The sequence below is a fragment of the Mustela lutreola genome, chromosome 2 (genome assembly GCF_030435805.1).
Source record: "Mustela lutreola isolate mMusLut2 chromosome 2, mMusLut2.pri, whole genome shotgun sequence".
Taxonomy (NCBI): domain Eukaryota; kingdom Metazoa; phylum Chordata; class Mammalia; order Carnivora; family Mustelidae; genus Mustela; species Mustela lutreola.
This window is the reverse complement of record NC_081291.1, coordinates 108,686,891-108,703,882: the sequence shown is the minus strand read 5'-3', so window position 1 is coordinate 108,703,882 and position 16,992 is coordinate 108,686,891. Positions and strand designations below refer to the sequence as shown.

Sequence of the window (16,992 nt, the reverse complement as noted above, 5' to 3'; positions counted from 1 at the left end):
TGGGTTTGAACTACGCATGTCCAGTTAATGCAGATTTTTTTTTGATAAATAGAGTCACTATAGTACTGAAAATTTTCTCTTATGATTTTTTTCTTTACGATTTTATTTATTTATTTGACAGAGCACAAGCAGGCAGAGTGGCAGGCAGAGGGAGAGGGGGAGGGAGAAGCAGGTTCCCCACTGACCAAGGAGCCCAACTTAGGGCTCTATCCCAAGACCCTAGGAGCATGACCTGAGCCGAAGGCAGACTCTTTTTTTTTTTTTTTTTCCTCCTTTTTAGCTTTTATTCTGTCTTCACATGGAGATGCCATGTCCCTCTGTGAATCCCCACATCTCAGTTTCTCCTTTCCTGGAGAGGACCAGCCTGTTTTCACTTCCCTTTCCAAATATCCAGGGATCTTTCTGTCCCTGGTCACTTAGGCTATATTGCACTGGTTCTTGCTAATGGCACAGGATCTGAAGGCAGGCTCTTAACTGAGTCACCCAGGCACCTTCCTCATGATTTTCTTAGTAACACTTTTTTCCCTCTAGCTTACTTTAAGAATATATAATACATACAACACACAAAATGTGTGCTTACATTATCAGTAAGGGCAACAGCAGGCTATCACGAGTTTGTTGGTTTTTTTAAAAGATTTATTTACTTGGGCAGTGGGGGGTGGGGGGTGGGGATACAGTGTGAACAAGCAGGGGAGGGGAGCCTGATCCGCAGTTCAATCTCATAACCCTGAGATCACGACCTGAGCCAAAATCAAGAGTTGGACAGCTTATCTGATTGAGCCTCTCAGGCACCGCAGTATAAGTTTTTGAGGAGTCCCAATTTATTCACAGATTTGGGGCTGCAGAAGGAGAGGGCAGTTAGCACCTCTAACACCTGTGTTGTTCAAGGGCCAACTGTAATTCCTAATTCCTGTCCACATACACATGTTGTGTAGGCACATACACAGTACACCTTAATATTTAACCTAACAGGGGACTCACTACTTGAATCCATCTTTTCCCCAGTGTTTAAATTCCTCAAGGTTAATTGTGGAAAATATCATTGTTCCTAAATCAATCTGAAAGCTGTCATTTTTTTTTTTTTTTTTTTTTTACAGCTTGTAGCAGTGTTAAAGGACCACAGGAAAAGGCTAATGGTGAATGCTGACTTTAAAAATAAGAAAAAACATATAGGTCTTTTCTGTCCAGATTGAAAGGCAATGCCACAATGCACAGCAGGCTGAATTAAGTCAAGTCACAGTCCGGTGTCTTCAAATTTAAGAAACAGACATGCCTAAGTCTACTGTTTTCTACCTGGAGGAAGTGAGGCAAGCAATAAAATTAAAGCTAATTTCACTGCAAACAGAAGCACAATAGAAATCTTTTAAAATTAAGGTGCATATTAAAAAAAAAAAAACTTCATTTCCTCATTAAAAACAAGTACACTAGTAATTAAGACAAAATAAATTAAGTCACAAGAAACACTAGGGAATCCCCATCCCCCTTCCACTATAATTAGAAACATTCTGTTCTGTACACTTTCCCCAAATATCATACACACAAAATACAGGCAAGCATAGGTTTGTTAGTTTACAAACACAAACATACCACATACATTCTCAAATACAATATAATTCACCGGCAGAGAAAAAGAAAAGGTGCTACAGGCATGCTAGAATAAGAAATGAACCAAGGAAGAGATGATGGTAGCAAGAGAAAGGCAAGTTTGTGCCTCAAGAAGGCTAAGAGGTGGAGCATCATGGGGCCTAGAATGAGCACTCAGGTCTCCCCAAACATCTCGGCTTAAGTCCCCGAAGCAGGAGAACACTGTAATTACAGCAACTGGATCTTCTCATTTGCTCCCGAAAGGGATGGTTAAACAGCCAAGTGTATCCCTCAAAGACGGCAAAAAGCTACCACAGGCCAACAAAGAGACCACAAAGAAGTTTCAGAAAGATCTACAGCTAAAATTCTCCTGCTTCTTAGACCATTCCAAGCTGTTCATTCTAGAATCCCAATGCCAGTTTACTTTAAGGACATGTTTTCATGGGTAGCATGTAAAATACAAAGCCATGCTTATGGGGAAAATGTTGTAATGATACTGTGGTTTTCATAATAGTCTTCTTCCATACCAATCCTGAATATAAAATAAAAACAATCAGAATAAGCATTCTATCTAAATAAGCTCAAATAGTATTCTAAGTGGCATAAAGATTACAGTTAATACTTGCTCTTGCCCACAAAAGGAAAACATAATCAGGCACAAATCTTCAGGCAGGATCAAACTACATGACATAATCCTAGGTCCACATCTACCACTAAGGGGCCTCAGTTTACCAGACATGGGATACTAACAAATCCTTCTTAGTAAGATAATATGCAGCACAGATCTTCCTAAACGGGGGTAAAGCTTTACAGAAAACTCTTCTTGCAATCAGAAACCCTGGATTTCAACTCCCTGCTCTATCATTCATTAGATGCATAATAACTTGACAAGTCAACTGAATGTTGCTTCTTTCTATAGAAACTGAAGTTAGAAATACCTTAAGATTGGGAGGATGCTGGAGGTGTTGTACAGTGTGTCTTGTAGCTCACCGATATTCTAAACAAAGTTACTAGAGATTTTCAGTTAGGGCTCTTGACTTCCCAACCCAACTTTCTAAGACCTGGTGCCTAATCCAGGGTCTCCAGCTTTCAAACTTTCAACCCAACTCAGTGGTCCTTCAGTCTATATGGTAAGGAAAGAAAAAAAAAAGAAATAGTGCTTTTCTTCCCCCAGAATACATACAGCTGGTTAGGAGTTGCAGCCTGAAAAGATCTCATGGGATTCTTCGTAGTAAAGAGCACAGAGCAGGCAGATGTGGAATGAGAGTTTGTGGCAAAGGAGAATTATTACAGCAGCCACAGAAGTCCTTGATGTAGCAGGTTACTCTCATTTTCTTTTTCACCTTCAATCTTGACACCGGGACATTTTGGGACTAAAAATTCTTAGTGGTGAGGCTCCTAGATGGCTCAGCATGGCTAAACATCCAGCTCTTGATTTCAGCACAGGTCATGATCTCAGGAATCATGGGATGGAGTCCCATGTCAGGCTCCACACTGAGCATTAAGTCTGCTTGGGATTCTCTCTCTCCCTCTGCCCCTCCCCACATCCTGCTCATGTACACTCTCTTGCTTTAAAAAAAAAAAAAAAAATCTTTGTGGTGAGGGGTTTGTCCTGCTTACTACTCTAGGATGTTTATTTAGTTATTTAGTAGCATCCTTGGTTGCTACCTACACTACATGCCTGTGGCAAGCCCTCCCCCTCCAACTGTGACAACCAAATATGCCTCCAGATACAAGCAAATGTCGGGATGGGGAGGGGCAAACAGAACTGTCTGACTGAGAATCAGAGCCTTATGGTAATAGGACTAGCTGACTGGTTCTTGAAGGGTCACAAATATGAAGTGAAACTGCATTACACACAGATGTGTCAGAAGATGAAACTATCATTCTGTGCTAAAACACTGAAGAACTTTTTCTTTCTTTCTTTTTTTTTTTTAAGATTTTATTTATTCATTTGACAGAGAGAGCACACAAGCAGGAGGAATGGCAGAGGGAGAGGGAAAAACAGGCTACCCACTAAGCAGGGAGCCCCACACGGGGCTTGATCCCAGGATCTCAGGATCATGACCTGAGCCAAAGGCAGGTGCCTAACCAACTAAGCCACCCAGGTGCCCCCACGGAAGTCTTTTCTAAAACCAGTAATTTTTAAAAATGCTTTCTTAATCATGACTACAGGAACTGAAGACTAAAATTCCTGTCTACTTCATGAATCTCAGGACAAAGTGGCAAACACAGGGGGTGGTGGATCTGCCTATGCTAGAACACTCTCCACCTTCACTCTCTACTCTGAATACTTGAGGTAGGACTTCACGTGAGAGACACAAACTCTTAAAAATAAAGAGGACAGATACTAACAAATTTCTAGAAAACAGGGATTTAGCAAATGACAGAATTTTCTCCCACTTAATTTTGGTTGTAGAGTGAGGAGAAACTTCCAATTCAAATATTTTAAAGGAGGCTTATGATACCCACTTTTAACTAAATAGGGGTATAATGCCTCCTCAGAATCTGCGTTTCCTGTTTAAAGATTTTTTTTTTTTTTAAATAATCTCTACACCTAACCTTGGGGTCAAACCCACAATCCCAAGATCAAGTGTCACCCGCTATACTGATTGAGCCAGCCAGGTGCATCTGCATTTCCTGTTTATTTTTTAATTTTTTTTTTAAAGATTTTATTTATTTATTTGACAGACAGAGATCACAAGTAGACAGAGAGGCAGGCAGAGAGAGAGGAGGAAGCAGGCTCCCTGCTGCGCAGAGAGCCCGATGTGGGGCTCGATCCCAGGACCCTGGGATCATGACCTGAGCTGAAGGCAGAGGCTTTAACCCACTGAGCCACCCAGGCGCCCGCATTTCCTGTTTAGATCAACAGTTAGAGAACTCTTTGGAGTTGATGAAAACTCAATGTAAACGTTTTCCTTGTCCTGAGCCTTTGCCAATACAAACACTTCATATGGGGACTGATGATATAAGTCAGAGTCTACCCTTTGAGGTCATGTAGTGAGGTAACCCCAGGGAAAAAACTTGGACACAGAGGAATTTTTAGCTAAAGACATGAGCCCCTGAAACAGCTATGGCCGTATCACTACCCTGCTTTGAGAAAAAGGAACTGAAGCTGAAGCGAGACTCATCCCATTACTATCAAAATTTCATTCTTCATAATAAAGCAGTAGAAAAGGAAATAGCATTCCACAGACCTCTTATAAAGAAAGCAATCTGTAATATTACTCTAGGCATCAAGCCTGCTGAACTAGCAAATTAAAGCTCAGGAAGTTGCTACTTAGGTAAAAGAAGGCTAAAAGTAAAGTGAATGGCCCAACTCAGAAATGCCAGGGAATCCTCTTGAACTCTGAAAGCTTTCCCTGTGCCTCAGGATGAGCAGAAGATTTAGAACTGACATGTTTTTGTAAAAGCACATCACCTACCGACAAATAGCAATGGGTCAGATAATGAGGTGAGGAGACATGGTACTGTCAAGTTCTCTATACCTAAACGTGGGGATCAGAGCTGATTCAACGGTTTAAAAAAAAATAAGACCGACCTTACATGTTACCTTGTATGTTGTATAAGTACATACATACAAATGCTTCTACACAAACCCTGTAACATATATTAGTTATATCTGTATGACTGTAGGTTATAGCATATAATGATACTTCAACATCCAAACACCAAAAAATGGGTTTTACTCATTTGTTTCTCTTCTCTTTTTACTATCTGTCATATAACAGGCTACTGAATGGATCCAATCAAAAGTCCTAAGCCATGATTTGTATGAAGATATGCATGGTCTCTGAGAATTTTTCTAAAGAGAGACCCTATGTCTGGAAAAGCTAAAAATCCATCCCAAATTAAGGCACAGTAATTGCTCGTAAGAGATGAGAAATAATTCCTCAAACTTCTGGCCTCTGAACTCTGATTCATGGACAAGTCCCATCTCATAACTATAGTCATTTACATGAATCCCATTTAGGTTCTAATGGGACTCATGAAAACTGTAAACACAAAAACCAGAGAAAAATGGAAAACTTAACTCCCACCAGTGAGAACAAGACTTTTATAACACAACGAAGATAAGGATTGGAATGGAAAAGAGACTTATGAAATATCTGAAGTCCTGAAAAGCCTGTAACAAATGTTTGCCAAGAATTTTCTAGGACTCCTTACAGGGAATGAAATGCCGGGCATAGGGGAAAAGGTTGAGGCAACACACAACAGAACCCCATCCTACAGAAGGCAGGGCACACAACTAAAAGAGCCTAAATACACGTGAAGAATTGAGAGTAAGTGCTGATTTCCAACCTGTGGTGGCTGTGTGCTGGTGAAGCGATATTCTCCTTGTTTGTCTCGATTGAACACAACTTTCCAAAGGACCATGTCAAGGAAGAAGTTCTGAGAGATATTCCAGTGAGTTAAGAATTAAAAATGACTACGTCATTCTTTATTAATGCGCACATTTTAAAAGGCTCATACAATGCTGCATCATTAGTGAAAAACATGACTTGGTTTTCATATAAACAATTTCAGTTAATATTTGAAAAGGATAAAGTATAACAGGACTTTTTTTTTTTACAAGAAAATTCTTGTAAGAAATATAAATCACCATAAAATTCTTGATAAAATGGGATCTCTAAAATTTCCACAAAATATGGCTTTTATTTGAATCCTTGCGTCTTTCCCATATTAAAATAATGCTTATAATTTGAGACTTTTTTCTTAACAATGAACTGCTTTCATTGAATAAACAAAATATTAATTCTGTATCTATGCGTATGACTTCATCAGAGTCCAACACAAATAATTCTTTTGATAGTGAGCAAGAATAATAAATTAAGAGATTATGAGAGGATTCCCTAAAAATTGTTTTTCTTTAAATTTTATTTTAAATAACATTTGTGTGAATAGATGGAATTTACACCATAGAAAAAGGAAAGCTTTTAAAATATATTATCTTGGATGTGCTTTCTAATGTCCACAAAATAGCAAAAATACTTTCCACTGGGCAACTTAGAAAGATCAGTAGCATAATATCCACACTGCCCACTATGGCCCAAATTTAAATACCAAGTCATCTTTTAGAAAGATAACAAATTAAGCATAATTTTCAAGTCGAGAACTATTATCACAAAAGTATACACATTTTCCAACAAATTACCTAATTTTAATTCAAAAGTTTGCTCTAAAAAGAAACCCTTCACTTAAAAAATCACAACTCTCCTTCTTCCATTTCATATATTGCTATAGTAGGAGTGAATCATAACAGTTCTGAGAACAGACAGAATTTTATCAATAAGCAGCAAATAAGAACTTACTAGCTGCTTTTATAGAAGTCAACTTAAAGGCAATCCTAGTAGGAGAGTAACTATATAATATACGATGGATCAAAGAGGACGTAAGACCTCCAGAAGAAACTCAGAAGTAAATACCAAAGGAGGCAGTTCCAGTAAGCAGTGCCAGTAAGTTCACAGCGGTCATTATTTTATACTTTCAGTAAACTGTTATTAAAATTTATTTTTCATAGAGAAAGCCCCCTCCCTCTTTTCCTTCCTTAAATGGGAGATTTTATTTTATATCACAGGTCTCTGGTGGTACACACCCACTCTGATTTCATAGCACTGATTTACTAGTTTAGGGCCACCTGAGCACCAATCTTCTCCCCTTTCTACAGATCACGAATTTTTGCTATCTCACTGCTTATTTTCTCTTATCTGTGTAAGTGCAGCTGTGACGTATCACTTAACTTAACAAATATCAGTTGTGTTTCTTTTCCATGGAAAAGGTCACAAAGAGAGAGCTAAATCAATTTAACTAAAATGCGACTGAAACTCTTTGTGGGCTTTCATAATGTTACCTGTCCTCTTCCCCCAGGACTGATAAATCACCAAGAATCCCAAAGCAGCAACGTAGCCATCTGATTATCTGAAATGCTTACCTCCACCATGATAGATACAAGGGCATTGACAAGAACAATCATGAGCATAGTTATACGCCACTGATATGGTACACACACTATCTGTAAGACAAAAAATTTTTATAAGACAAAAATTTTTAAGTTAAAATTGTAGTGTGCAGTTGATATTACAGCATTATACCATAATTTCAAAATTCACTGAATTCCTATTACATACCAAGCACCTTCATATACATTATCTACTCAATCCTTAACAATGCCACAAAGTATATCCACTTTTCAGAGATGAAACTCGAAAGTTAACTCAGGGTTAAAAGAATAGGGTACAGAAACTGAGCTTAGAATCAAATCCTATTTACACAGACTGAAAAGCCCATGCTTTCTACTAGTTTATGAATTTCTAACAATTCCCTATTTTTAAATTAAAATCCTGTCTTTAAACAATGAAGCAGATACTGATCGAATAATGAAGTATCACTCAAAACTCTATATACTGTTACAGAAAGAACTGTAAAAATCAATTTAACAAATACAGCCTAAGTTTTCACTTCAAAATCTGGTTAATTCCTAAGATCTAAAAAATAAAACAAAAAAATCCCATTCATGTGTTCACCTTTTAGTCAACAAATATTTACTGAGTACCCAGAAGACTGGACTAGGTGCAGAGAAGTAATACGATCTAATATGTTATAGAAAAACACCTATGACTCCAGCAAGAAAAGATTTCAAGGGTGGAGACTCCTATAGTGATCAAGACAAGATGATGGAAGTCAAAACTAGTGATGGGGGCACAAAATAATAAATATATATTTGGTCTTGTGGCAACAGAAATGTCTTATCCTGAGCTTCTAAATGCCCCAGAATTTCCTGGGGATCATGTTTTTTATTCTAATTAGGCTACTCTTGGTGGGCTCCTGGATGACTTCAGGATGGGGCCTGGTCATCAGAAAGACTAAGCCCTGATTAGAAGCTTGGAACTTTCGGCCCCATCCTCCTCGGAAGGGAGAGGGGCTGGAGACTGAATTAATAATTGACCATGACATGATGAAGCCTCCTTTAAAAAAAAAATCCCTAAAACGTCAGGGTTTAGAGAGCTTCTGCTTTGGTCAACACATCCATGTACTGAGAGGGTAGTACATTCCGACTTCACAAAGACAGAAGCTCTTATGCTCCAGACTCTTTCAGACTTGGGCCTATCTGCCTCTTCATCTAGTCGTATGTCTGTACCTTTATTATAAACCAATAAATAATAAGTGTTAACCTGAGTTTTACAGCAAATTATCAAACCTGAGAAGGAAGTTCTAGGAACCCTGATTTATAGCTAATTAGTCAGAAGTACAGGGGATGGATGACTTGGGACTTTCAACTGGTATCTGAAGTTGGGGAGCACTCTTGTGAGACAGAGCCCTTAACTTGTAGGGTCTGTGCTAATTCCAGGTAGTCTGTATCAGAACTGAATTGTAAGATACCTGGTTGGTGTCCAGAGTTGGAGAATTAACACATTTGGTGTTAAAAGTATTGTGAGGAAATGGGATGGAGCAAAGCTAAAATAGACTGAGAGTAAGAAAACAGAGAATCTAGCAACTGACTGACCATGCAAAGAAGATAAGTACACATATACACACACTTCCAACTTGGATAAACAGTGGTACCAAAAAAAAAACAAAAGCAGGGTTGAGGGAGAACATGAGGATAAGCTTAATTATAAAGATGCTGAATGAGAGAACTGACAGGTGAACCATGTGTATAATATTCAGTATGTCAGTGGATATTCAATTTTAAAGCTCAGTTGTGAGAGCTAGGCCAATACAGAAGATACTGAGGGGGAAGCCAGCACTACAGATGAGCTCATCCAAATATACAGAGTAACATGAAGAACAATGGGACTGTGTGAAACATTAACATTTAAGGAATAGAAGGAGAGTCTGGAACCACCATGAAGACTAAGAACAAGGAGTCCTAGGGGTAGAAAAAAAAATCAGAAGGGAGTACAGCATTACAAAATTATAGTCTCGAGAATGACTGCCTAACTTGTCAAAAACTGAAAAGTGGTCAAGTAAGGCTGGAAAAAAACTAAAAGGACAAGTCCACTGGATTTAAGAAGAAAGCTGTTAATGCCCTTGACCAGGGCAATTTCATTAGACTGGTAGGGGTAGAAGCCAAACTATTTGATGAGTGTGTGAGAGGTGAGTCAAATGCTGCACTCTTTCAAGAAATAATGTGAAGTTGAAGACACATGCGGCAGAAGAGAAACAAAAATGGATTTTCTTCTGTCTTCTTCTTTTGCTTCAAGTGCTTATCTAAATCCCTCAATGAAGCACATGGGAAAACAAACTCATATACACACTGCTGGTTCAGACGATAAACTGTCATCCTCTTCTAAGTTCAGTAACACAGCTGCTTGTACCTGAGACAAACCAACTATGAGCCCGGGAAAGACTGTAAGTATACTCCTGTAATGCCGTACTACAGAGTAGTGAAAATGAAACGCACCAACACAGACTCATCTTAAAAATAGTGCTAATGGGAAAAAGCAATTCCAGAAAAATTCAAACAGTAAGACACCACTGTCATACAAGTTAAAAGCAAGCAAAACTATCTCTCCGGCTTCATAGAGTATGGTAAGTGTATAATGAGAGAAAAAATGAGAAGGGTGGTTCCCTCAGGGTGTTTGGAGAAGGGTATGCTATAGTGCCTTACTGGTGTTGGTAATGTTAATGATTTCAGTTGGATAATGAACTCGTGGATGTTATTTTTATTACTCTTGTGCTCAACAATTTAATATACAGAACAAGTATTTCATCATGAAGTTTTTAATGAAAAGATGAACTCAGTGGACAGTGAAGAGGCAGTAGGTACAGACTATTCATGAAGTAGGTTGAGAAGGGACAGATCAAGAAACAGAGTCCAAGTTCTTTATTTTTAAAGACCAAGGAACATTTGTTTGTAGACAAGGAAAGGGAACCAGAAGCAAAGACTGAAGAAACAGGAAAGAAACTTAAAATATCAGCTAGACTCAAAGCTGTTGTTTCAATTATGTTCTTTATTCTTTTCAGGTTACATATGGGTTAATATAACTGCATTTTAGAAAATTCAGAAGCAAAAGATTATGGAGAAAACAACCTCTGTCCCCAGTAATAAGAGAGCAAAGGAGAGAGTAGATCCTAAGTCCTAGCAAACCTCCAAAAGTCCCATTTGGCTGTGTAAGTATCATGTAATACTAACGCATCATTTTCTATTACTGCCTTACTGCTGCTACCCTACTTATCATCGTCCTCAGACAACCAGTAGTAACTGATGTGCTGAACCCTTACCTGAAGAACCTGGTCAATAGAGGCAACTGGATGCAACATGATGAGTAATATGAAAACATACAAAATCATCACAGACACAACAAAAAAATCTGAAAAAGAAAGTAAAACAATTAAATTAGAAGTTCCTTAAAATAAAAATGCATATTAATACAACTGGCATACTAGCAATCTTAAATTTGGTTTTGAATATATCTATTTAGGTTGGTGAAGTATATAAAGTCTGTTTTATGTTATTTTCTAGAGTATAGTACATTATTTAGGCTCAAAGATTTCACTTATGTGATACAGCATTTATAAAAGTAAAAGACAGACCTTTATGGACATTTATTTCTCTTTTTCCCATAGATAGCTACTCTGTAAGATAATCAAGCCCATATATAATTCAAAGACAGGAGACTAGACTATGTACAGCAAAATGAGATTATCATTTAAAAGAGGTATGCACTAATTACTGTTAACTATGAAAGTACTGAACAACATTTATTCCTAGTATTGGGTAAGCTATAATCCTAAATAAAGGCATTCTAGTTTGACCATATTTCTGTCAAATGAATCCTACTTTCTCAATGACCTCCTCTGTAAAAATATTTCCAAAGAAAATGTTAACTAAAATCCAGAATCTGAACTGATTTACTGTTTTAAATGTGGGATCACCACTTGCTGCAGTAGCTGGGAATGTTAAGTTCAATCAAGCAGTACTTTGCATTACTTTCCTAACTCAAAAATAAAACTCCCTGCTCATGGCCATTCTGTTAACTGTGTACGTACAAGCATTCATCTGAACTTGTATAAGCATACTCTTATATAATGAGCCTTAATGATCAGAAATTTCCCCACTATACTAACATTCCCCAACATTTTCCCCTTTTTTCTTTGGCTTGGATATTTATTTACAAGTTCTTATTTCAGGTCATCTTGAAACTTAAATGTTATTGTAATTTAATAAAACCATGTAAAACTAAAATTTTATCATAGAGGCTTCAGATTTGGTAAAGAAGTTAATATCCTATTTTATGGACTATAAAAGGATCTCATACTATTTTTAAATGTAGGAGCCATTTATAAATAAAAAAAAACTGTTATTATGTCAGTTCAAAACCACAGGCCAATATTTACTGTCCCACAGAAATAACAGTGTATTATATAGTTATTTTGTATATATACATTAATATACATATTTATTGCTTTAACAACTTAGGCTGGAAGTTCTATTAACATTCATGCCAAAGGGGGGAAACTTTTACTTTGAGTCACTGACCAAGAGGATAAAGAATTTACAACACATGTTAGATTTGTAAAAACTTTTTTTCCTTCAATTTTTATTTTTTAAAAAAGTATTATTAAACTGTAAATGGGAAATATAATATTCTATTCTATAAATGTAGCAACCAAAGCAACATGTAAATTAACTCAAATAGTTATTATGGACAGTTAAAGTGTTTAGAAAGTGCTAGTTGGGAGTACAGAAACACACATAAAACAAAATCAGAAAAAGGACAAGAAGAAATGGTCAGAATACAAATGCTAGAGAATACAAATAGAGAGACATAGAGACAGAAAAAGTTATTTCAAAACAGTAATAGCCCATATTGAGTATTTTCCAAATCTTACTGCATTTTTACAGCTATAAGCAAAATAGATTTGTTATCTAGTTTCTGATATATTGCCAGAAAACATTTTTTTACTCAGGCTCACAAACTTCTTACATCCACCTCAACAGTATTTCTCAAATTTTCCTGTCTTTCTCCTAGAGCCACTCCCTCTGATCACACCTCCAAAAACCCACCAAGATTTCCATGTGAAGCAGAAAATAAGTAATTAAACCTCTCCTTTGTTTAGCCAGGGGAGAAAAAGAGGCGTGCTGTTCAAAGGAATATGACAGCAACAATGCATGGCTGACAGATGTATATAAACACTGAAATGAAAAGATCAACAGAGAAACCAAGATGGGAAAATCAGGCTTTCATCTTCTAGTAGACTGTGCTCTCTGCTCCTAGACAGTCCTGGCACTGCTACTGAAGTACAAGTAATACTCTTCACGAGAACACAGCAATCAAAACAAATCCTGTGTTGGTGGTGACTGGAGATCAGCGAAGAATGTTCTGCACATTACAAATTCAGATTCTACCACAAAGCGTGTGAACATGAACAAGTCCTTAGGAGTCAAGGTATTTGAACTAATAAGATGGGGATATGATGAGAATACCATAAGGAAGAACAGACTTGGTCCTTAAAATGCAAATCATTTGTAAATTCAAGTTATTATTATTAAATATGTCCCAACTTACGGCATCACAGACTTGTTAATGATACCAGATGGTTTTGATGGAATATGGCATCAAAATCAGGCACCATAAAGGATTTCCTTTATGCTCATTCCCCTTAGTATATGACTCAAAAATAAAACCTTGCACAGAATAAATAAACCTACAATACTCGTTCATGATTTTGATATATACTCCTCTTGCTGTTCCTTCCTCAAAAATATGAACTGGAGTATTCTAACCTATAACCACAAGTTTCAAGTCTTTGAAAGGCCACCTTATCCTGCAAGGCCTCTAGGTATCTGCTCCACCCAATTCAGACATGGCAGAGGAACAGGAAAAAACATGCATAGACCCTGAAGAGGAGACACTAGCAGTTCAGCAGTAACATCTTCACAGACTGAGAAAGGACTTCGGTGTCACAAGCAGAAAGTTACAGGAGGCAAGTAAGAAACTGTAGCAAAAACCAAAGCTAAATCCCAAGAGATCACATCTAGTTAAATGACAATGTAAGAATTAAGTCCATATCATCATGGTCCTTGAAATGACAGCATGGTTAAAGGAGAAAATAGAACTGGGCTAAGCTAAAGCTGAAAATGGGTCACCGCAGACTGAAATTCAGTTTAATTCAGAATCCAACCAGTGGGAGAGAACAAAAACCTTCTGATGAGAATGCCTGAAATGCCTGAGATTGAGATTTAATTTTTAAAAAACAATAATCTCAAAATAGGTTTAATACATTTCACTGCTTAGATATAAAGAACAGCAACCAGCAAGTCCTAACAAAGAACGGCTGTCAATTCTAAAGGAGAAAATGAAAAACTAATGTCAGCTCTAGCAAAGCCTTAACCTCTCCCCATTCATTCCCAGTCTTATTTATACTTTACACATTACGTTATACAGTTAGACTTTATTTCTTTTTTTTTTTTTTTTAAGATTTTATTTATTTATTTGACAGACAGAGATCATAAGTAGGCAGAGAGGCAGGCAGAGAGAGAGAGGGAAGCAGGCTCCCTGCTGAACAGAGCCCGATGCAGGGCTTGATCCCAGGACCCTGGGATCATGACCTGAGCTGAAGGCAGAGGCTTTAACCCACTGAGCCACTCAGGCACCCTAGACTTTATTTTATCACTTTCTTTATTCATCAATAACTCCAAGATTAAGGGGCTCCAATAAGAGACAGAAACAAGATGTGAAAATAAGCAAAATACATTTACGTTGTCTTTAGTGTTTCTATTTTATTTTTTAGGAGGCATGTTTTAAGACAGCATGCACTCTGTTTATCCACCAACAAACACACACAAGCTATCTGTATTTAGGACAAAGGTTTTGTGGCTGTATTTTTTTTTTTTTAAGATTTTACTTATTTATTTGACAGAGAGAGATCACAAGTAGATGGAGAGGCAGGCAGAGAGAGAGAGAGAGAGAGAGAGAGAGAGAGAGAGAAGGGAAGCAGGCTCCCTGCTGAGCAGAGAGCCGGATGCGGTACTCAATCCCAGGACCCTGAGATCACCACCCTAGCCGAAGGCAGCGGCCCAACCCACCGAGCCACCCAGGCGTCCCAGAGAGAAGCAGGCTCCCCGCTGAGCAAGGAGCTCGATGCAGGACTTGATCCCAGGAGCCTAGAATCACTACCCGAGCTGAAGGCGGCAGCTTAACCGACTGAGCCACCCAGGCGTCCCTTGTGGCTGTATTTTTGCTAAACATAATTTTTAATACTAGGTTTTAAAAAAATAGTCCAGTGATCAACAACTGAGTTTACTACTTATTGAAGTCAATTTGAAACTAACTGCAAATACAAAATATCTTAATACAAAATTAAATGAGAATACAAAGCCTTTAATTTTTTTTAAAATTTTCCAAATGATACAAAAAATACATTTTAAAAACAGGCAATTAATAATCTTTTTTTTTTTTTTAACTGGAGAAGCATGGATAGGGTGGATTTACTTAGATCTCTAACTTCACTGACATCGCCGTCTTACTTATCAAACAGTCTAAACACCAGTTTTCTTATATAAAGAAAGCATTATTCTCTGATAGATGTTTTAGCCACACCTGGGCATGCTTCCTTGAAATATAAAAACATGGAACTAAAAACAAAACATGTATGTCAATTTTAATTAAGTTCACTTTAACCAAAGCTAACTTCAGTTATGAAGTACTCTTAGAAGAAGAAGTGACTGACCTTCTATGGAAGGATTTTTGTCCCAAAACATGCTTCCAATATGGCTCTCAGTAATACAGATTCTGCTTTTTAGATAATGGATTTTTGTTTTGTTTTGTTTTTTCAAGATCTATTTATTTGGAGGGGGCAGGGGCAGAGGGAGAGGAAAAGAGAGAATCCTAAGCAGACTCCGAACTCTGCGCAGACTGATGTGGGGCTCAATCCCATGACCCTGAAATCACGACCCAAGCTGTCAAGAGTCAGTTGGAGGCTCAACCAACTGCACCACCCAGGTGCCCAGTATCAGTTTTTTTAAAAAAAAAAAAAAGTAAAAAGTAAAAACAGATTTCAATATTACTGATAGGTGAACAGTCTTAACCTGTCCAAAACAGAAACTAATAAAATGTAACCTACAAACCACATAGTGTAGAAGAATAAATAAGACATATGGGAAAATGCTTTGTAAACCCTCATGAGATAGAGATGCTAGCAGATGTTACTTATACTTCTGTGACCTGACAGTCTGCCAACCAGAACACCGGCATTTCTTTCTAACTACAGCAAAAGAATGACTACTATTTATTCTAAAATACTGCAAAAATCTAAAGTTCTTTATGAAAAAAATTAAGTTGTCCCACATATTAATAGTATATTCTCAATTTTTAAAAAAATTAGCACTTTATACACAGTAACTGATTTTTTTCCCCATAAACCCTAGTTTTGATCAATAGAGAAGCTATCTCCTACTGCCATAGTTAGATGAGTCTACATAGGCACAAGACTCCATTTTACTGACACTTTCAGCAGTGGATGGAAAGGTGACACCAATGAAGAATTCCAGGTGAATAATGTCTGTGCCAGTATCAAGAATGATGACAAAGACAGCTGGCACTGTGCAGACCACCCAGAAGCAAAGTATAATACCCACTGTTCCAACTGAAGAACCTCTGTTCCTGTTCCTAATTCTAACTCTGTCTGCAATGGGCTGTAAAAATAAAAGCTGGAGCCAGAAGCAACAGTATGTGAAAACCAGGATTGTTTAGAACTGGTGGCTTTAATTTTCAACTTTAGAGTGGCAGCTACCATGAGAACAAAACAAGACAGTAAACATCTAAATCACTAGGTTCATTTTATGTGAAGACCCATTTCACTTTGAAAGAACAATTTCAACTCTACTCTTCTTATATTATTTTTAAAGAAAGAAAGCAGGATAAAAATCACAAATGCCAAACTTACAATTCTTGTAGCAAGGCTGCCTGAAGGGTTTTCCTTTTGAAAAGGCAATTGCCACTATGAGGTACTGAAAACTGGAGATAAAAAATACTGTGGTATTTTCATAATTTTGAATATTATGTGTATCAACATTGCTTTCATTGTACAAATGTGAAGAATTCCAATATAGACTTCTCGTTGTATTACAAGCACTAGAACACAAAACATTTTTACATTACTAAATACAATACTCATTTTCCAAAAGGAACCAACTTTACCTTAACTATCCTAAATCACTCCCATTAACAGAAATAAGGTTTTTATAGGAAAAGATCCAACAATATCAAGGTAAAACATACAGAACAGGCAACAGAGTGTTAAGGGTCTCTTCTCCTTAGTTATATTCCAATCAGTTAATTCCAATCATATTTAACAAGTCCCTCTTACTTTTTAAACTTGGAGATGAAACTAATATCACACTGTACATTGACTATACTAAAATTAAAATTTTTTAAAAAGACACAGCTAAATTTTGGGAGT

General features: G+C 37.3%; 1 protein-coding gene across 4 annotated transcripts in view; it reads right to left on the bottom strand.

Annotated features, from left to right (window-relative positions):
- ATP13A3 (ATPase 13A3) overlaps nt 1-16,992 on the bottom strand; it is a 92,173-nt gene that overhangs the window by 4,934 nt on the left and 70,247 nt on the right. For 3 of the 4 annotated variants that reach the window (XM_059163108.1, XM_059163109.1, XM_059163110.1), the window contains 4 exons: nt 16,477-16,664; nt 10,810-10,898; nt 7,517-7,597; nt 5,887-5,976 (listed from right to left, as the gene is read on the bottom strand). In XM_059163108.1, coding sequence (XP_059019091.1) covers nt 5,887-5,976; nt 7,517-7,597; nt 10,810-10,898; nt 16,477-16,664 — 448 coding nt within the window. The remainder of the gene's footprint in view (nt 1-5,886; nt 5,977-7,516; nt 7,598-10,809; nt 10,899-16,476; nt 16,665-16,992) is intronic. The other variant, XM_059163111.1, reaches the window with a different exon arrangement.